This window comes from Chrysemys picta, chromosome 1, assembly GCF_011386835.1.
Source record: "Chrysemys picta bellii isolate R12L10 chromosome 1, ASM1138683v2, whole genome shotgun sequence".
NCBI lineage: Eukaryota > Metazoa > Chordata > Testudines > Emydidae > Chrysemys > Chrysemys picta.
In genome coordinates, this window is record NC_088791.1 from 201,279,906 (window position 1) to 201,302,860 (window position 22,955).

General features: G+C 41.1%; 1 protein-coding gene across 3 annotated transcripts in view; it reads left to right on the top strand.

The window, feature by feature from the left end:
* The window catches only part of EFHC2 (EF-hand domain containing 2), a 90,556-nt gene that overhangs the window by 66,817 nt on the left and 784 nt on the right, over positions 1 to 22,955 (top strand). For all 3 annotated transcript variants that reach the window (XM_005301778.4, XM_065578539.1, XM_042859190.2), the window contains 4 exons: positions 4,255 to 4,388; positions 12,405 to 12,602; positions 13,301 to 13,393; positions 20,388 to 20,493. In XM_005301778.4, the coding sequence (XP_005301835.2) occupies positions 4,255 to 4,388; positions 12,405 to 12,602; positions 13,301 to 13,393; positions 20,388 to 20,493 (531 nt within the window). The remainder of the gene's footprint in view (positions 1 to 4,254; positions 4,389 to 12,404; positions 12,603 to 13,300; positions 13,394 to 20,387; positions 20,494 to 22,955) is intronic.

Genomic DNA, 22,955 nt, shown 5'->3' on the forward strand with positions numbered 1-22,955 from the left:
TATAAAGAATTGCAGAGTATTATGGGTGGACTACTGGTCTGGGTATGTTGTGCAGAAGCATACACTTAGGGAGATTCTGATGAAATAATTATAACTGTAGGTGTACATATTTGGGAAGTCTTTTCTCTGAAGTGTTGAAAATATTATTCTGAAATTATTTTAAAATGCATTTGAAGAATATGTGAAATCAGGAACTCCTGAGTTCTAACCCCTGCTCTGCCATACTCACCGTGAGCAACTTGCTTAGGGCCAGATTGTGCTCTGAGGCACAGTTCTGTGCAGAGTATAAGTTGCATTGCTTGTGGTGGATCACCAGAAGGAAATATGTCTCAGACTCGGTGTGTCTGAGTCATAATTTCTCCAAAGCTGCCCTTTCCCACAGTGGCAGCTGGGGAAGGGCAAAGAATACACTGAATCAGTCCTTAACAAGAAAGGGGATTGCTCTCCAGCCCTGTGTCCTGCCATCTTGTGGGTGGGTGGGTGGAGTGTGCGGGGGCAGTGTTACTCTAGTCAGGTCTTTACCTATTCCCTGACCACCTGCTCACTGAAAAGGAATGGGGGCAAGAAGCAGCCATTCAAGGACTCTGCTGTGCTGAAGTTAGGGTGACCAGATCACCAAAGACAAATATCGGGACGCGCGGGGGGGGGGGGGTTGACGTGGGGGGGGGCATGGCGGGGGGCGGGGCCAAAAAAAAAAAAAAAAAAAACCTTCCTCCGCAAGTGCTGGAGGGAGGCCTGGGAGACTCAGGGGAAGCGCGGGGCCGGGGTGAGTAAGAGTCCGGCCTGGTCCCGAGCAGGCAGGACTCAGTCGGGTGGTAAGGAGAGGAGGGGGGCGGCCCGCGGGGCCAGGCGGCGGCTGTTCTCCCCCCCGGGCAGCGGGACTCGGGAGCAGCCGCTGCTGCAGCTCCCACTGCCGCGGGGGAGGAAGCGGCCATGGCGCTTGGCAGCTGCGGCTCTGGCGCCCCCGAACCCCCCGAGCCGGGGCCTGCTGCGGGGACCCAGCAGCGCGCACGCTGCGCCCAGCCCCTGGCCAGCGTCTGGGCTGCTGCCCAGCTGGTGCTATCGCGCGGCGGCCCCGGAGTGGGGGCAGCAGGCCCCAGCCCCCCCGTCCCGCAGGGGAACGAACGGGGCTGGGCGGCCGATGCCTCCGCCCCGGGGCCACCGCGCGATAGCACCAGCTGGGCAGCCCAGACGTGCCTAGCCAGGGGCTGGGCCCAGCGTACGCGCTGCTGCAGGCCCCGGCTCGGGGGGTTCGGGGGCGCCAGAGCCGCCGAGCGCCATGGCCGCTTCCTCCCCCGTCGCCTGGCCCCGCGGGTCGCCCCCCTCCTCTCCCAACCACCCAACTGAGTCCTGCCTGCACTGGGCCAGGCCGGACTGTTACTCACCCCGGCCCCGCGCTGCCTCTGAGTCTCCCGGGCCTCCCTCCAGCGCTTGCGGAGGGAGGGGGAATGGTGAGCCCGGGGAAGAGGCGGGGATTCGGGGAGGGAGCCAATCGGGGGAGGAGGGGGCGGAGTCGGGGCAGGGGGGGGGGCGCGAGCACTTCCGGGCTCGAGGCTCGGGGCATTTCCTTGTTTGTCCGGTTGTCCCGACCGCACGTCGGTCGGGACGCGGGACAAACAAGGAAATATCGGGACGGTCCCGATAAAATCGGGACGTCTGGTCACCCTAGCTGAAGTCCCAGATCCCAGGGGTGGGTAGGCCTAACACTGTTTCATGTGGGAGGGTGGAAATCCTTATTCCACTACCCAGTCATGGTAGAGTGTAGACAGTCTAGCCCTTAATGCCTTTGGGCCCCATGCACTACTCATCTGAGTGAGACAAACAGGTTTTCAGCCTCTGTTTCTTTGTAAAATAAGGATACTAACATTGTCTACTTCACTCGGTGAAGTAAGGATTATTTGTTTGTAGAGTGCTTGTTGATATAAAGTGTTTTAACTGTTATGTATTAATAAAAAGATAAAGCTATATACACCTCTTATTCCCTGCAATTTGTTTGTACTCCTAGTATCATAACCAAACCATGCTCCAAAATATACAGTGCACCATTAAACTACAAATGTTCTTTGGAGCTGCTGTTTGCATTTGATTAATCCCTAAGCAAATAAATGAGATCCTAGTTTTTCAGACTAAGTGAATGCATATATCAGCATTTATATTGGCAGAATGTGAACAAAAAACATTGAGAAAACAGTCCTTTAAAAATGAGTTTTGAAAACTATTATTCTTGCAGATAAGATTTTAAAACAGATGGTGAGAATAAGCTTTACTGTTGTATTGATGCCTAGGTGATTTATGCATAGTATCTGAATACTGAATATTAGGATTAAGTATACTAATTCGTCACAATGGTCCAGGGAGTCATGTACTTCACTTACCTGAGCAAATGTAAGGAACTTCAATAAAAGTTGGAGATAAACAGATGAAAAATAAATACATTCTAGAGGAAGAGAGTTTTAAGATTATTCTTAATCCTTTTATTTTTAAATTCAATATTTCTTTAACCTTTAGTTTTCTGTTTCCTTCCTTTGCCTTGATCACTTTCCTCATCAGTGTCTGTTTTTAGAGCTGGTCAAAAAAGTTCCAACTGACCATTTCTCCATTACAAAATGCCATTATGCCAAAACAGAAACTTTCTGCAGAAATGTGTTGATTTTTGATGCAATGTTGTTTAGATTTAAAAAAAAAAAAGGCATTTTGATAAAGTTCCATTTCTATATTTTTGGAACAGAGTATTTTAATTTTGAAATTTATTTCATTTTTATATTCTAAAAAAATGTAAAAAGTCATAATCAAAGGAAACATTTTGATTGATCCAAAATGAATTATTTTCAAAAATATCATTTTGTGGGAAATTTTGAAATTGTTTGGTTTTGTTCTGATTTGGAATGAAAACAAAGTTAGAAACTGAGGAATTTCCCATAAATTAGAAATTCCAGTTCCCACACCGCTCTACAGATTTTAGCCAAGTTGAAGAGACTAGATCAAAGCACATTAAGGAACTGTTAATGAGTGTCAGCAAGGTACACATGGATAGTTAGCCTGCCATGCACTAGTGCAGGGTAGATTCACACTCCAGCTTGCTGCAAAGTAAGTGTTCATGTAGACAAGTCCTAAGTGACAAAGTGTGCATGTCCTGTCTAGCAGGTAGGTTAATTCAAACTGGTGATTATTAATTACACTAAGGCCCCTTTGCGCTGCTCAGGCAATGTTATTAGGGTCTTAAGGTACACCCACCTTTAGGGCTCTTAACACAACCTGAGTTATGTAAAGATGCTTAAGAGATGCTGGGCCTGACTCGCGGTTATGCTAAGTGTAACTAAAAGTCAGGCCCAACCTCTCTTATGGTTAGATCCTTAATTGCCAGCCTTATCTAATTTCAATATTTGCTACTCAAAACAACATTGTGTATCGAATGGGAGAAAAGTGTTTTCAGTTTGTTTCATTATACTGTATGTTCTGCAGCAGAGCATGTCTGACTTTCTAGAAGTTGATTCATCATCTGTTAAATGACTCTTTATTCCAAAAAATAAAAATCAAAGTTTTATTCTTGTTGACTACACACTTTTAAGAGTATCAAGCAAATTATGTACAGGGTTTTAACATAGCAAAGCTGAATACTGAATTTGAAGCTTAAGTGCTCAAGTCTAATTGGAATGGCCCAATCGGGAAGAATGCCACTTGTTGAAATAAATGTTCATCTTACGTTCTGGGAAAAATTGGTTCCTAATAATACAATCTGTGCTGAACCCAGTGTGAATGACAAGTTTATATGACTGAGCATATGCATTGGAACTGTAGTGAGCTGTTCACCAAAGCGAAGGATGAAAAGATTTATTTTAAATTGATCATATGTATTAAATGAGGATTAAGTGGGATGCAGCTGTGGACAGTGAGGGCAAAAATAATTTTTAAACTTACGCTTTAAAAATGTACCTCTACCTGCTTTGATGTTGCATTGAAACAAGACTGGGCATCATTTTCAGTAATTAAAATTTAAGCTTTCTGAAGGTATAACAGATAAGTACATTTACATTTTAACATTTTCAGTAAAAAGCAAATTCTCATAGTTGGCTTTTTCTCAAACTCACATAGAAAATGCTGTGATATGTACTGCACATTTGAGATGAGACAATGAGGATGATAATACTTAGTAATTATACAGTGCCTTACATCTCCATAACACTGTGCATACATTAACTAAGTAATGCCTTTCTGAGTGTAATATGTATTTTCTGTTCTCCCCCCTCCATTAAGTTCCCAATGGCCAATATCAGCCTCATCCTGAACAAACTGAAGGCTATAGGAGAACCTAGTTCCAGAGAGATCAAGCAGATTTTTGCAGCCACTGACCCTGACCACACCAAGGTGATTGAATATAACCCTTTCCGGTAAGAACGAGGGATTCGCAGTTTTAACGTTTCCTTAGGGTGATTTTCAGGAAATGTACAGAGCATTGCTGTTTCTTGAAGCTCTTTGCACAGTTGTGTGTTAAGTGATAGATGACTTGTATTTGATTTCCACTAGTTTTAGGACTTTGTGTGAAATGCAATACAAAGGAAGGTTTTCAGGTGAATTTAAAGAAAAGGAAGTGATTCTGGCTTAGAACGAGATAATGTTTTGAATAGCTTGGACAGCACAAATTAATATGGCTGTTCTCTGTGGAGTTAGCCGTGCGGCCACAGGAGAATAAGATCAGAACTGCACAGGCAGGGGAGCAGGTGAACGTATGGGCAGACAGGTAAGGTCAGCCAAGTCAGCTGGAAGTTCTGAAAAGCACGAAGACAATTTTGAGTTGAATTCAGAGATGGATAGGAAACAATAACAGAGAATGGGGTTAATTGAGTCCTGATTCTTTGAGCAAGATGATAGCCTGGTTACTGAATCCAGGCCCCTTGAAGTATAGGAAACAAACTAGGAAGATCTTAAAAGAGGGGAATGTAGTAGTTCACTCAGGCAATGATTAAAGCATGAATAAGTATTTGAGCAGAGGCTGGGTTAATGGAAGTCTGGATTCTGGCAATGATCCATAGGTGGTAATGAACAAATTTATAGGCAAGTTATATATGGAAGGGGAAATTAAATTCAGGATCAAGGCCAGCTTCAAGATTTCTGGCTTTGGGGTAAAGGAGGGGTCTGAGCTAAGGAGAGTGGTAGTAAAGTCAAAGCTGTGGGACAAAGAAGATTATTTTACTCCGGACTTCAGTTTTTGAAACTTTGAGTAGTAGTATATGATGATATAATCAGGAGCTTCAGAGATAAGTTGAGTAGGTAAATGGGAAATAAAGAAATGTACCATGGGATGTCATCCATATAGAAATGTTAGCTCAGATAGAAACTACTGATGAAATATATTAGAAGAGATATAGGTGAGAAGAAAAGGGCCAAAGACAGGTCTTTGTAACACTTTATAGTAGAAGTATCAACGAAAGAAAGAAACCCCATCTTCAGTAATGAAAAATGAGTAGCTAGAGAGGTAAGATTCATACCAGGAGAAGTCAGTGCCACGGGCACCTTCGTTTTGCTCAAGGTACTCAAGGATCAGTGTTAGAAGTTTTATTGAGATCAAATAGGTGTTAGTCCATGATCAAAGTCAAGATATTAGACCCTTAAATGCATTGAGATGGTTAGTCTTACTACTACAGTAAGAAAGGGCAAAACACCAAGTTGATGATGATATGTTGAGAAACCTTACTGTTTGAGTAAGGAGTTTATTTCACATGCCTAGTAATCTGTTTAAAAACCAAATCACTTGATCATTAAATATTTGCTTTGGTCCAAATTATGAACTAATTATCTGAAGTATTTTGTTGTTTTCTGCCATGCATTAATAAGGTGTCAAAGTCTCTCGCACTTGTATTACCAAATTGGAGTGGCAGACTTGAGAAGGACTGACTGCACTTATGTATAGTGGGAAAAGTTTTTATTTTGGGAGGTGTAGCTTTTGTTACATGTAAGCTTGCTATGTATTCTTTGAAGCCCGAATTCTGCGCAGCTGTGAACAGCCTGCGTGCTAAGCCGTGTGCAGGGCAGTGTGAGAGGGGTGTGGAATGAGATGAATTCTCTCCCTAAGGCTGTGGAGCCAATCCGTGGTCTACTCTTTAAACAGCGAGGCTTCAATAGCCTCCTCCACGAATGTGAGAGGAGAGGAGGACTCACAAAGCAGTAGATCTTCTAGCCTCATCTCTCACATGGATCACCACAGGCCTACCTCTTCATATCTCATGTGTGCTGAGGTTCAGGGCTCCTGTAGGGATGAGCTGTATCTCATAAGGTGTGCCCATCACCTGCAACTGCAGGCCTTCTGAACCCCCTTGTGGAGTGGGATCCCACCAATTCTGACAGGGGAGTATCCACAGATTTGAAATATCTTAACCATGTCTTCCTGATCCATTTTGCAATATATGCATTACTATAGAACTGCCTGGAAATATTTCTACCATTCGGGGGGGAAATATTTTTATGCCAAAGCAAACAGAAAACCTCTCTGCTTCTATAAAAAGTCAATTTTGTTGAGGAAACATGTGTCTTTTATTTTCTCATATGTTACTATTGCTTTTAATCTTTCACAGCATTTCACACTTAGAGGCCTTTACAAAATGCATATTTTTAATGCATGCACACACCTGCATGACAGCCTGAAGCTGTAAGGGACACTTAAGGTTATGCTCCAGTACTCCAGTCTTCCTGACTTGTCTTAGAATGAGACAAGAATTTCACTATGCTCTGAAGTTTACAGTTCAAATATACTCCTGTCTGCCTAGTTAATGAGTCAAAATAGCTTTCTCCATAATGCACAGATCCTCTCTTGTGTAATTTTCCTCAAGTTACACTGAGAAAATACACCCTTAGATATGATGCAGTGAAGCAGAATTATAATTATAGCATTTATTTATTCTGTTTACAAACCCCAAATCATACAGCATAGAAAACAGGAAATATATAAATAGAATATGCAGAAAGTATCTGCAGAGGTATTGTTCATGCTATTGAGAAGCTTTGTTAAAGAGACCAGGACAGTGATAGTGACTATGAAATGCTAAGGGAAATGAGAGGCTACCAAAATAAAGAACTCAATAGTAGTGGGGGATTTCAGTTATCCCCATGTTGACTGGGTTCATGTCACCTCAGGATGAAATGCAGAGACAAAATTTCTCAATACTTTAAATGACTGCTTCTTGGAGCAGCTGGTACAGGAACCCACAAGGGGAGAGGCAATTCTCTATTTAGTCCTGAGTGGAGCGCAGGATCTGGTCCAAGAGGTAACTATAACAGGACAGCTTGGAAATAGTGATCAGAATATAATAACATTTAACATTCCCGTGGTGGGAAGAACACCTCAGCAGCCCAACACTGTGGCATTTAATTTCAGAAAGGGGAACTATGCAAAAATAAGGAGGTTAGTTAAACAGAAATTAAAAGGTACAGTGACTAGAGTGAAATCCCTGCAAGCTGCATGGACACTTTTCAAAGACACCATAATAGAGGCCCAACTTCAATGTATACCCCAAATTAAAAAACACAGTAAAAGAACTAAAAAAGAGCCACTGTGGCTTAACAACCATGTAAAAGAAGCAGTGAGAGATAAAAAGGCATCTTTTAAAAAGTGAAAGTCAAATCTTAGTGAGGTAAATAGAAAGGAGCATAAACTCTGCCAAATTAAGTGTAAAAATGTAATAAGAAAAGCCAAAAAGGAGTTTGAAGAACAGCTAGCCAAAAAATCAGAAGATACAGTAATAACAAAATGTTTTTTAAGTACATCAGAAGCAGGAAGCCTGCTAACCAACCAGTGGGGCCTCTGGACGATCAAGATACAAAAGGAGCACTTAAAGACAATAAAGTCATTGCGGAGAAACTAAATGAATTCTTTGCTTCAGTCTTCACAGCTGAGGATGTTAGGGAGATTCCCAAACCTGAGCCATCCTTTGTAGGTGACAAATCTGAGGAATTGTCACAGATTGAAGTGTCACTAGAGGAGGTTTTGGAATTAACTGATAAATTTAACAGTAACAAGTCACCGGGACCAGATGGCATTCACCCAAGAGTTCTGAAAGAACTCAAATATGAAATTGTGGAACTATTAACCATGGTTTGTAACCTGTCCTTTAAATCAGCTTCTGTACCCAATGACTGGAAGATAGCTAATGTAATGCCAATATTTAAAAAGGGCTCTTGAGGTGATCCCGGCAATTACAGACTGGTAAGTCTAAATTCAGTACCGGGCAAATTAGTTGAAACAATAGTAAAGAATAAAATTGTCAGACACATAAAAGAACATCAATTGTTGGGCAAAAGTCAACATGGTTTCTGTAAAGGGAAATCATGTCTTACTAATCTATTAGAGTTCTTTGAAGGGGTCAACAAACATGTGGATAAGGGGGATCCAGTGGACATAGTGTGTTTAGATTTCCAGAAAGCCTTTGACAAGGTCCCTCACCAAAGGCTCTTATGTAAATTAAGTTGTCATGGGATAAGAGGGAAGATTCTTTCACGGATTGAGAACTGGTTAGGAATAAATGGTAAATTTTCAGAATGGAGAGGAGTAACTAGTGGTGTTCCCCAAGGGTCAGTCCTCGGACCAATTCTATTCAACTTATTCATAAATGATCTGGAGAAAGGGGTAAACAGTGAGGTGGCAAAGTTTGCAGACAATACTAAACTGTTCAAGATAGTTAAGACCAAAGCAGACTGTGAAAAACTTCTCACAAAACTAAGTGATTGGGCAACAAAATGGCAAATGAAATTTAATGTGGATAAATGTAAAGTAAATGCGCATTGGAAAAAATAACCCCAACTATACATACAATATGATGGGGGCTAATTTAGCTACAACTAATCAGGAAAGAGATCTTGGAGTCATCGTGGATAGTTCTCTGAAGACATCCATGCAGTGCGCAGTGGCAGTCAAAAAAGCAAACAGGATGTTCGGAATCATTAAAAAAGGGATAGAGAATAAGACGAAGAATATCTTATTGCCCTTATATAAATCCATGGTACGCCCACATCTTGAATACTGCATATGGATGTGGTCTCCTCATCTCAAAAAAGATATACTGGAATTAGAAGAGGTTCAGAGAAGGGCAACTAAAATTATTAGGGGTTTGGAATGGGTGCCATATGAGGAGTGATTAAAAAGGCTAGGACTTTTCAGCTTGGAAAAAAGGAGACTAAGGGGGATATGATAGAGGTATATAAAATCATGAGTGCTGTGGAAAAAGTGAATAAGGAAAAGTTATTTACTTGTTCCCATAATATAAGAACTAGGGGCCACCAAATAAAGTTAATGGGCAGCAGGTTTAAAACAAATAAAAGAAAGTTCTTCTTCTTCACACAGAGCACAGTCAACCTGTGGAACTCCTTGCCTGAGGAGGTTGTGAAGGTTAGGACTATAACAGTGTTTAAAAGAGAACTAGATAAATTCATGGAAGTTAAGTCCATTAATGGCTATTAGCCAGGATGGGTAAAGAATGGTGTCCCTAGCCTCTTTTTGTCAGAGGGTGGAGATGGATGGCAGGAGAGAGATCACTTGATCATTACCTGTTAGCATCACTTCCTCTGGGACACCTGGCATTAGCCACTGTCAGCAGACAGGATATTGGGCTGGATGGACCTTTGACCTGACCCAGTATGGCCATTCTTATATTCTTAGAGCAAAGACCAGTCTGGAAACTTAAACACCCAGTCTTAGTCCTGTCCTGACCTCTGGTTTTCAGAAGGTGATATGCAGGGCCATTCACAGTGAGAGAGATAGCAGAATCACATGGGTTTAATGAAGATGCTGCTCTTTCATTTATCTTGTGAAAGTTTTCTTGAGCAGTTAATTATAATTTCTTCTCTGCCCCTCCTAATCTCCGATTGCAATCTGCTTCATTCTTATAGAATAAAAAAATTAAAAGAAAAGAAAACTAAGTTACAGGGAAAAATTATGAGACAAGGTGGGTGAGGTAACATCTTTTATTGGACCAACTTCTGTTTGGTGGGAGAGACAAGCTTTTGAGCCACACAGAGCTCTGTGTGGCTTGAAAGCTTGTCCCTGTCACCAATAGAATTTGATCTAATAAAAGATGCTACTTCACCTACCTTGTCTCTCTAATTTCCTGGGACCCACACAACTACAACTATACTGCATAGGGAAGATTTGTGTTACTTGACATTGTTTCCTGGCAGGAGAAGTCAATAAAATTCTGAGTTGGAATTTTGGGTCTTCAGCACGCTTCAGATCATAGTAACCCTAGGAAGTCCCTTAAATCCCAAAAGAGAAATCGGAGGAAATCTTTGGTGCTTTTATTGTCATTGTCTGAGTTGAGAAAACATATGGACGGACTTATTTAGATCCTAATCCTGCAAAGACTTAACCGTGGTTGTAAAGTTGTGCATGTGAAAAGACCCACTGAAGTCAGTGTGACTACTCATATGTGTAAGGTTATGCATATGCTTTTAAAGGATCCGGGTCTTAGTTGTAAGCCGTTTGGGGTGTGGATAGTCTTCTATGGTGGTAATATAGTGCCCAGCACAAAGGGCTTTAATTTTGATTGGGGCCTCTGAGCGTTACCGTAAAACACATAATAACAAGGGCAGGACCAAGCTTTGGTATAGTGTTGTATTTCATGCACTCATTTAAAATGCAAATGCTCAGTTTGCCTGTGTCTGGAAATAAGATTTATCTGGAGCCCTGTACACCTTGTCCTCTCCTGATAGTCATCTCCAGTCATTGTACATAAAGGGTCTTTCTGTGTTACTTAGTACAAGTCCAGCTCACAGCGAATCAGCTGAATCAAAGCAGATAGTACGTTGTGTTCAGTATCCTTTAGTGAATAGCTCTGAGAATTTAGACTTTATAGGCCCTGGATTGACACTTTTATTTGGGCTGGCTCCCCAAAAAGCGAATCATTTAAAAGAAACAGATACAAAAATCATTACATTTGTGGTAGAGTTGTGTGTGTGTGTGGGGGCGCATATAGCCGAGAGGACTCACCCCGCTGTGCCTCCTGCTGGTCTCTCAGGGAATTAGCTCGATTTCCAGCCCAGAGCACCCTCTGCAGGCCAGTGATCCACTACCGCTTGGCCCCCGTGTCCCTCCGTGGACTCCGGTGCCCTGTTAGCTGGGGTGCTGCCCCCTGGCAGTACCCCCACAATTCTGGGTCTCCTCCTCCCAAGGCAACCCTCACCCACTATCCCCACTTCGCCTCAGAATATGGCTACTGCTAGTCACCATCTAGCCCTCGCTCACTGGGGCAGACTGCAGTGTACACACCATTCATCACTGGCAAAGGGGGGAGTTTGGACCTGCTGCCTTTGCCCACCCCTGGCTACCCCTCTGTAGCCCCCGTACCTGTCCTGGCCTTTATCAAGGCCTGCAGCCTGGGGGGTTCTCTAGGCTGGAGCTCCCCAGCTCCTCTCGCCTTTCCCCAGCCCTGCTCCACTCTAGGTACCTTTCCTAGCTTCTAAGCAGCCGGGCCCTTCTCCCTCAACAAGCAGAGGGAGACTTTTTGGGCTCCTGGCTCACAGCCTCTTTATACAGGCCAGCTGTGGCCTGATTGGGGTGTGGCCCAGCTGCAGCCACTTCCCAGTCAGCCCAGTTTAGCAGCTCCCAGCCACAACCTTCTCCCAGGGCTATTGTAAGCCCTTCAGGGCAGGAGCGGGGTAATCACCCCGCTACAGGGCAGTATGTATTTGTGCTATGAATTAATTGTTGCCTATTAAGGGCTACATTATCAGAGAACAGTGCAAGGTTTAGCCATGAACCATGCTCCTGACATCTCTCTGCCCAGCTCCTTGTTTTTTCATCCCTCTGCCAGTCAGCGCTCCTGGGTTGGGGCCAGCTTTCACAGCACTTCCTCTGTGCTGGGGAGTGGAACTTCACCCCTCTGCCCCATTTGCATGGCTAGCTCTATCACTCTGTCCTTTTGGCAGTATCCTGGCCTGTTTCCCTATTTTATGTATTTTCTGCGTATGTGACATAAGTCCGGTTGCGTTGCTAGCTCATAGTTCTACAAATATCTGATCAAGTAGGGTAGAAGGTAGTTTATAATTGATAAGATAAAATAAGATCATGTATAGTAGTTGGACATAGACAGTGATGCAATAAATCCTATCTTCAGTATGACTCCAATAAGACAAGGCTGTGGAAAGGTATTTCAGAGATTACAAAGATTTGTATAGTACCAGCATTGTGCTAGGTATTCTGCAGAAACGGTAGGAAGAAAAAATTTATGCAATTTCTAAAACAGTTTCTTGAGTAGTGTTGAGTTCATGTTAAACTGTATGGACTTAATATCAGCATCACAATTTGAGTACTATAGTACATCACCTAATTTCACAGAACTCTTAATTACATTGAATACTCAGCTTTTAATTGACTGTTTTGCTTTATTTTTCTATTTAATTTATTTGTTTCTTGCTAACAGAAATTTGATGGTGAATATCACTGGTGGAAAATTGTCAGAACATGAAATTATGACTATTGGACGTCATTACAGCGAGCAAAATGAGTTTGAAATGGACATCAATTTCCTTCTTGCTGTGGCTCAAGAACAGCTAAAGAAAAATAGCGTTGAGAATTTCGGACAACTGTCTGCTACCTTTGTATACAATGACCGTGAAAAGTAAGATTTCTGTATTTAATTCAAGCTAATAATTGACTTTTTTTTTTTTTTTTTTTAGCTGGTTCACGATTTGATAAAATTCTATTTGGAGACCCAGGTTCTGTCTCTCTCTTGCCTAGCATATCATGAATGCATTCAAAGGATCTGGTTTCTGGTAGGAGCCACTTGAGGATGGATGAGAACTAGACTGCTTCTCTGTCCTCTTTTTTTCTTTCTGATTTGCTGATGGAGTCTCCATCATTTCAAATGTATTGAGTAGCCTGTGAAATAGTTATGTTCCTGGCCCTGCCACCATAGAAAAACATTTTTTTTAATATAGGAGGAAAAATAGACATTTAACAAAAAATAAAAAATCTGGGATTTTTATTGAATTCAAAATAATCACTTACATAAATTGTTTGTCCTTCTGGTTTTGTGGGATCGTAGATTTAGAATTAGAAATCTGTAAACGTATACCTTCCACCTGTGAAAGTCCATACATGTGACTTAGCCCTCTTCCCCTGAAGTATTTGTGTGTAAAGTGTCGATGTTTTTCCTATTATGCAAAAGTGGAGTTTTGTGAAATACGATTTTCCTTTTTACCTTTAGATTTTCAACAAGTTTTATATTTGAAATATACATTTTGCTTCCATGTTGTTAAACCTGTGAAGATAGACAACATGAAGGACATTTTTTCACTTCATTTTATATTTGTGCAGATGTGGGTTGCTGCCCCATGAGAAATGCAGGACTATTTGCAAGTCCTTCAGATTGCCATTGGCTGATGATCTTCTGCGAGCTTTGCTGACCATGTAAGTCAAGACCAGATAAAATGTTGTGTGTGAGTACAAGTCACTTGCACTATAATGTAATGTATGTTTAATGGTAGGTGGGTATTTAACATAAATTGTAGAAATATTTCCTAAGAATTTCAGCAGTTCACACAATTGGGTATGTGCTATGGTGCTGATTCTTTCCGTGCACTTCTTTGAGTCTTCATACTGGTAAGCATTTGCAATTAACAAGGAAGAGAATTGCAGCATTTTTGTCATTTTTGGTTGGCAGAAAAAATCACGTCGGGGGTGAAAGTAAAAATAGGGACTTACTGGTACGGGGCTGGGTTGGGGCCAGCTCTGGCCTCGGGCGGAAGGGGCGGAGATGGGGGGTCAGAGCCAGCCCCGGCCCACCCTGTACCGGTAAGTGCCTTCCCCCTCCCCCGCCGGGGTAGCAGCGGCAGCTGGGGGCTCCGGCAGCAGTTTAAAGGGCCCAGGGCTCAGCTGCCGCTACTGCCCCGGGCCCTTTAAACCGCTGCTGGAGCCCCCAGCTGCTGCTGCTACCCCAGGGCTCCGGCAGCAGGGCTCCGGCGGCTATTTAAAGGGCCCAGGACTCCCCTGCTTCTACCGCCCCGGCCCTTTAAATAGCCCCTGGAGCCCTGGGGTAGTGGTGGCGGGGCTCTGACAGCTATTTAAAGGGCCAGGGCTGTAGAGGCAGCAGGAGCCCCGGCCCTTTAAATAACCCCCGGAGCCCTGCTGCTGCTACCCCAGGGCTCCAGCAGCAGGGCTCTGGCAGCAATTTAAAGGGCCTGGGGCTCCAGCCACTGGGGAAGCCAGGCCGCCCCGGTATGGCGCACTGGCTCTTGCCAGTACGCTGTACCGGGGCGTACTGGCTTACTTTCACCTCTGAATCACCTAGGCTAAGCATGTACGCTGTGATTGAATAAGCTTACAGGAATTAACCACTAATGTTTATTGTCTGGGATAAATGGGTAGAGAATTCCCATTTTTACATTCACTTTCTCCGTGTATTGGTTTGGTGAAAAAACATAGTATCTCAAGAAAGTACACTATATATGATCTCAGAAAGATGCCATGATGAATAATGTGGAAAAGTTAATGAATCAAATAGATGGTATTACTGTAGATACAACAGTCCTTCTTTGTTACCCCTATATTACTGTTGTTGTTCTTACCTGAAATATATATTTTAAGTTTTTTAGAAAAGGGAGAGAAATTATTGGCAAAAGCAGAATTTACATAATAGTTTCAGTATTTTTTCTTGGAGTGTGTAATTTGGTTGTACATATATTCTTTGAGGTAAGATCCTTGATCAGCCACACTGATCAGGACAAGAACAGAAAAGCACAAATGTTCAGTGCCCTTGTGTCAAGACTCTAGAGGGCAGAGTTCACAATAAAAACAGGTTTACCAGATGGTGATCTGAACACTCATCACAGATTGCTAGGCCTCCACAGAATCATAGAAATGTTGGGCTGGAAGGGACCTTGAGAAGTCATCAAATCCAGCCCCCTGCTCTGAAGCAGGGCTAAGCCAACTGGCCAACAGTCTACTTTATGAGTTTTAGAATATGGTCTTTGGTCCCTTCTTTTCTCCTACTAGAAGTCATTAAGAAAATTATTTTGAGGATATAGAGACCTCTTAACATCATGTAAAAAGCAGAAGGAGGTCTTATTTCTTGTCAGGAATAGATGCTTTCATGCATGCAAGCTTCTAGCTTTTAGCAGAATTTCAATGTATGCTTCAGGGATTTACCATTGAATGACAGGATTCTCTACAAACAGGAAGGTGAGGGAAAGTTTGACCACCTTTAAATCCTTAATGCCCAAATCTAGCCCTCCACACTTCACCAAGCTCACAGGACACTGCTTTGGGGAGAAACCTTTTAAAGTCACTCTTTACCTGCAAGTCTGCCTTAAGAAACCTAAGGCACCATTGTTTTCAAGCCCAGTTTGTCTATGGACCAAAAGCATTCAGAGGAGTTCCCTGTGGTAGCCAGATGGATGACTTCTACAAATTGCTGCCATTCATCACTTCTGACAGTTGAGTCACAAGCATCAGTCAAAAGACGTATAAAATTCATTGTTTTAGAATTCCCACAAAGCTGTCCAGCACAAAAAGTGCATCGGGACAATTGGCATTTAGAGCTAGAATTCTCATAGTCTCAAAGGCTGTGATTGAATAGATGCAACTTAGAGGAGGGATGAAGTGGAGTTTTCCTTTATTTACTAACTAACACCGAAGAAGAACTGACAGACCTGATACATTATAGGCTTCAAAAATAAATATATCTTGTTTGGTATTAGGGAAAGCTTTTGAAAGTTGACAACCTCTCTTATAAGGGGAGGGGGGGTTGAATGGAGTCAGCTTCAAAAAAAATAAAATCCACCAAACCCCTTTCATTTAAAATTATTATTAAAATAATCACAGGTTTCAGAGTAGCAGCCGTGTTAGTCTGTATCCGCAAAAAGAACAGGAGTACTTGTGGCACCTTAGAGACTAACAAATTTATTAGAGCATAAGCTTTCCTGGGCTACAGCCCACTTCTTGGAAAGCTTATGCTCTAATAAATTTGTTAGTCTCTAAGGTGCCATAAGTACTCCTGTTCTTTTTATTAAAATAATATACAAGCTTAGAAGACAAGGAGGATGCTTAATATCTATTGGAAGATCATTTCATTCTAAAAATTGCTTTATATGATAAAGGACTGTGAGTAATTTTAGTGATAAGATAAAGATTCATTGCATTGAAAGATCTCAGTGTATACAGTGAGTCCTTACATTACAGATAAGAGAAAAGTATTTAAATTTTTAAACAAAGGCTTGTGCAGTTGGTACCACTTAAGTAAGGATGTGTATTTAATAGTGACTTGTGTTTATTTGGGGTTTGTGGTCTGGAAGATGTTTCCTGTAGTGGATTTAATTGGAATTAATTTCCAGTTTATTGGGAGGCTTCAAAATCTACCTTGCAGGTAATAGGAGAGGTTGAAGGATATTTAGTATCTTGCCCTCCATCCTCCCGTTTCTCATGAAGGTTGAAAAGTCATGAAACATCTAACACAGCAGCATTGCTGCTTATAAGCCAGTTTTGCTTCTGGAAAGTCCACTGTTTAATCTAAAGCAGTGCCGCTTATCACTGATGGCCCTTCACCTGTTTTTATGGATGAGGAATAATTTGATTTTTGTTTCCATGGGTATTTGTAATGAACATTTCTGAATTTATTAAATGTAGTAAGGAGGAAAATGAGGCAAATCCCACAACACCAGCAGCTTTAGCTAATGCATTAGCTGGGGGTATATATCCTACAGCTTGCAGTTTTTTTCCTGAGGTTAAACGATAAATAACTTATTGTTAACTTTTTAAATAGAAAATTAAAAGTTAATACCCATAAATATCTATTATTTAACATTTGTATATAATACCACAGGTGTCCATGGCACTTATCAAACAGAGTAAGGATTTAGGCCACATTGAAGTAAATAGGAGTTTTGCTATTGGCTTCAATGAGCCCAAGATTTCTGTCCCAAAGAGCATCGCAATCTAAGCAAGTGAAGAGAGAATCCTGGCCAATAATGTGAAGTTACAGTGCATTGAAAGTACTAAGGCAATTCTTAGTGTCTCATTGGTATAAATATATTTTTTAAAATTACAGAGCAGATGCAGATTTTTTACTATGATGTATTAAGATATGAAAAGGCTTCCTATTTGTTTCTACTAGTAAAATGCAACATTTATTATAGCATTTCTTTAAGTTTATGCAAACATACAAGGAACAATGAGCTTGTTTAATACACAAGCACAATTAAAATGCTTGAAAAATAAAATTTTGCATTTTGAAATTGTTGGTATTTTCTTTTGATCCTATTTTTATTCACTGTGAACCTAAACAGTGCACTAATTGACAATTAAAAAGGGCTTACAAACTAGAGACATGGTGAATGAGGAAAGATAAAATGGAGGAAAGGAAGCAGGTAGAGGGAATGTATGACACAGGTTTCAAATATAAGATCACGAGTTAATTCATCCGTACTGCACGCATCTTGTGGCTTTTTAAAAAACATATTGTAAGTTTTATGCTAAATAATTGCTATGGACACATCAGGGTGGTTTCTCTCAGCCCTGCTGCTGTGAGGTAGTTGTGGTGGGCTTCTAGGGCAGATGGAGGCTTGGCAGCTGTGACTCAGGAAAGCCTGTGGGGGCAACTGCCAGGCTGGGGAGGGCAGGAGTGGGTGTGCCTCTGGAACCCAATATCCCAAGTGGTTGCTCCTTGTGCCAGGAGGCCCACTCACTGTAACTCCAAAATTTACTGTAATTCCTATATGGTATGAAGTGATGAACAAGACAGTAGAAGAGTGCATGCATCAAAGACGATCTTTATGCAAATAGATGCATTTTGAGTAGAACTGTGGAAAATGCAGCAACTTCAGTTTGCAGCTATTTGCTGGATGTTTTTTAGTTCCATTGTATAGCCCCCAAGTTTCCATGTGTGTATGAGCCAACACACAACGAAACCATTGCGTTTTGCTTCAATTTTAATTTGAACAATGCAACACTGATAATTTGTTTTTATATGGTACCACCCCGAGGGTCACACATTCCTCTGAGCACCCCACCTCCCCTGGCTTAACAGAAAGAGGGAGAAGACCTACAGGCATCTTTGATCCTCAGAAGGGCCAGAGCAATGAGATTTGGGCCAGAATAATTCTCCCCCTAGAACTTCCCTCCCACAACAGGCCAGGATCTCTCTGCTTTTTTGCTGTCTCTTGGTGCCTGTGCCCTGGTGACTTTTACCCAGCAACCTACCCTCAAATCTCTGTATATTTTGGGGGTGCTATGCTCCCTCCAGTAGGGTAGACATAATTCCCCATCCACAACAAAAAAGATCTTGAGGCAGACAGACAAACATTTTTTTGGTTTTTCAGTACCCTATGACAGACAGGTAGTGCAGTATACATTTATTGGGTACATGGTAATCAATATATTTACCACAGGTTAGCCACCAACATTACTTAGCTCATACTGACCAGTTGTACAAACCAGCTTGTGTTAGTCCTTTAATCTTTTCCTGTAACCAACTTAAACACTTATTCATACCCAGAATATACAGAAGCTATCAAACAAACTGAAGTAGCAGCACAGCATACTCGACAAATATTCCGTTAAATCTAAGTGACATAGTACTTTCTATGGCTATCAGATTAACATTTTAATAAAGTGTTTTTCAAAACAAAGGAACTTAAGCTCTGTAAATATTGCTATCTAGAAAAAGAACACTTGGGTTGCAACTTTCCTGGCTGGGGAAAAAAAAATTTGTAAACAGGTTGGGTCACTCAGCACTACATTCTTACAAATTGATAAAGCAGGCTTCTACACGTTGGGGTAATCCAAGGTGAACACATTTTGCAGAGGCCACAAACAAGAGCTATCTGTCTTCTGCCAAAGAAAAGAAAATTGTTCTCCAAGTGTTGTGGGGGGAATGAATCTTATAACATATTCTAACCTCAAATGCTTTGATGACATTCTAGAGCTAAACTAAAGAGGGACAAGGTGGCAAGTGATCTTAGTTGTCTCCTTTTGGAAGAGGCAAATCTAACTTCCTTTATTACTGAAAAGCATTATAGTAGCTACTCATATTAACTCTGATCATTCAAATGTAGGGCATCTCTTTCCAGTCCATCTAGTACCTTTGGCTCCAAACTCATAACTCAAAAATAAGGCATCGCCTTATTCAAATTCACCTGTGTAAGCAGGTGCAGTCCATGGGAGTCAAGCGATTTGTATCCCCCTACTATATACCAGTATGAATTTGGAATATTTTACATAGCTGCCTAAATATGGATTTAGGAGCCTAATTTTCAGCACCCAGGCTTGAAAATTTTCACTCTAGTTAAGGGTATTAATTCAGAGACAGCATTCCTAGCTGTTCAGGGTGCTTTCACAGTCAGATCAAAGGACTTTGGCCCCAATCCAATGCTTGCTGAAGTCAGTGGGAGTCACTGGATTGCACCTATACAGTCTTAGATGAAAGTGGTCCAGTACAGGTTTAAGTAATTATATTCTTTCACTTTGCCTATATAAAAAAAACTGCTCGGTTAACTTGTACAACTCTGAGTCTGTGCTGTGGATTATATCTTGACTTTCCACAAACCAGCAAAAGGGCAACCTATATACTGAGAACATACAACTTCAAAGGTTCTAATTAATTAAGTTTTAGGATGTCAATATAATGTAGGTTTCAGAGTAGCAGATAATGTAGTACTCTAACTTTTTCTTCAGAGGGTTGAAAGCAATACTACAGGTTCGTAATAAAAACAAAAACAAATCACATGTCATAAGGCTTATGAAATTCAATGCATGTGCACCATAGATCAGATTAAGATATATGTGCAATCAAAGGTTAATGCCAGTCAACTTTTATGGCACATGCTTGCTTCTTAATCAAAAAGTAGGAAGTATTTGTCCTGCTCGACACAGCACTGGTGATCACAAAATGGGTGCGCTAAGCATTTTGGATGGGTGCTTATTTTTATGAAAGGAATATAAATCAAAGTAGCAAAAGAAACCAGATCAGCTGTATTCTCTTGTGTCTATAGCACCAGCAAGTTCTCGTCTAATCATAAAGACAGGATTTTGCAGGGTGCCTCCAAGAACATTTTCACTCTTTATCCCAGAACGATAAGGCTTCCACTGATCATAACATTCGTGTGTTAAAGAAAAATTGGTTAATAGTCATATTTAAAAAATGAAATGAGTTGAACTCTAATAGACTTTAAAGACAATGAAAAGTCCTATGTGACAGACAATAATGAAGAGTAAAGTTTTATATGAATTGTAATATATAGTACAATAGAGAGACATATTCTGCAGAGTCTTCTTCTTGGCCTGTTGTCCATTTTCTATATTTTTGAAATTAATTATCAAAAATGCAATTGTTGTATGATGTAAAATATGGCAAAGTATATTAAAATATGTCACAATTGAATCAAAATATATATAAATATTCTGCTTTTAGGTTTGAAGATGGCAAGGAACAAGTAGATTATAAGAAGTTTGTCAATGGGCTGAATTGGAGAGAGAATCCAGTTCCGACTTTCCAGACAATAAAGGTTCCTATAAAGGTAAAGTTAAGACGTTTAAAACAAAAAAGCAGTGCACAAAACCTGAAATCCCCTTTCATGCTGCCGCTGATGTCGTTCAGTCAAAACATATTAACATCATTATTTATCCAACAAAGAATAACTGGGACTCAATCTTTATGGATCTTGTCTGGGTTTTTCGAGCAGTTTGTTTCTGTTGTGAAGGATTGGGCGAAGCAGAGAACCAGTGTAAGGCACGGGAACTCTGTAACTCTGTTGTGCACAGTGGATGCCACATCTCTAATGGATTTCTAGGGAAATATAGGAAGGAAAAGGGCTGTGCTGTCCTGTGAACAAGGGCATGACTATCAGGTGCTCACCCTTTCTATTACACAAACCTTATGTTCAGAAGTCACAATTATCAGGAAAGTCTACAAACTCCACTGACACTGCAAAATGTACCTACAATTTTCTATAACTCGGTGGAAACTCGCACAGAATACACCACTTCCTTGGTAGGTAGTGGGAGTAGCACGGAGAAATCAACTAATATGTCTCTGTCAGCCTAGTACTTAGAGTAAGTAAAAATGTCATTTCGGGAAACGGCAAAGATTAAGCTGACCTGGCTGTCCTGTGCTGGTGTGAGAATAGAATGGTTTAAAATAGCATTGTGCATAATCCAATCAAATTGATTTTTTAAAAATGTCATAGCAAAGAAATCCAAAGCATCTTAGCACGCATATAACATCGCTCTTCTGATCCAGCCCTTGACTGCTGATATTGAATGTGTTTCATTTAGTCTCCTCTGCTTCTACTGGTTTAGAAGCATAGGGTTCAGTGCATTTTAAATTCAGCAGCTGCATATTTTCACCAGTTATATGCAAGTGCTTTGTTTTCATCCTGACAGCATAGTGGCATCACTACTTGCTCACTGTTCTGGAGCCTATAAAACTGTCTATAGGGGCTAGTGAGGGCACAGTGCTGCTGAGTTGCTAAGCTTTCCTTGGTGTCATTTTCTTGGACTCCTTAATTAGGAAAAAATTTCTTGTATGCATATAATTAAGATCCTGTACATATTTTTACAACATCCACCTTATACTGGATGTGTTTCAGATTTAAAAAGTGTGTGCTCCATGTTTCGATGAGGGCACTTTTCGAACAGGGAGTTCGGAATTCTACTCAAAGATATTATTCAATGATTATGTTGTGATAGCATCCAGTGATGCTTGTCAGGATTAGGGCACTGTTGTACTAGGTGCTGTGCAAACAGAGGTAGATGCAGTTTCCGACCCAAAGCACTTACAAAACTAAGAGGATGAGCACCATATGAAGGGGTGGTGATAAAAGAGGCAGAAAAATATACAAATATGTTGGCTTGTTATTTATTTCATATTTTTCTCCTAGCTGTATTGGCTGCTTGCCCAACTGCCTCAGACTAGCCATAGAGGACTGACTTATTTCTTGTAGGTGGTATGCCTGAAGTGAACCTTGAATAGGGGGTGGAGGACCTGAGTGGTAGTGAGGAGAGGCAGTGTGTTCAGTTTGTAGTCGTAATAAGCCAATCAGTGGTTGTGATCACAGCTTGCCAATTTGCCTCACTGTTATCAGATTATAGTGTTTTGTAGGCATCATGGCAGAGGGGATTTGAGGGAGGATTGGTTTTATGGATTTTGGCAGGGAATTTTTCCAGTGTACATGGGACAGCAAGGGAGAAAAGACAAAGGCATTTGTGAACCAAGAAGTCAGTCAGGGTTGGCATCTTTAGTGGAACAAAGGCTGTGATCAATATAATAAAATATCAGGGATAATTTGGGCAGGGTTACACTGTAAAGGTCAGGAAAAGACATTTGTGTTTGCACTGGAGCCAGTGGAGGGGCTTGCAGAAAGTGAGCTGACAGAGCTACAGGCTAGGAAGACCATCTTAGTGGCAGCACAGTGAACGGACTTGAGCGGAGCAAGGTTGCAGACAAGGTCAAAAAGATGGAAGTTGTTGGTTGTATTCTCATTTTATTATTTGCAGTACCATAGTGCCTTAGAGTCTCAGTCCTGGACCAGGACCCCATTGTGCTAAGCACTTTGCAAACACAGAACAAAAAAACCCAACAACAATCCCTGCCCCAAGCCACAGAGGTGTATTCAGTTATCTGCTAGATAGGAGAATCACTTCTGTATTAATTGTGTAAAAAAAAAAAAGGCTGTAAATTACATAACATACTGAGATATCCTGAACTATAGTACATTAACAAACAAGTTAGTAAATTATGACCAAATTGGCTGTGGTGGCATTATTTATTCAATTTATTATTTTGTTGGTTAGCTATAATATATAATAATGAATTTATTTTAGATGAGTACATTTTAATGAAAAGATGAGTAACAAAAGAAGAAAGAGAAGATACCAAAGGGAATGTAAATCCTTTTATTGATTCTTTGACTTTCTCAGCTGAATCTTTATCCGAGCTGTGATTTAATATGCACTACAGTAATTTTGTCTAGGTGTTAAA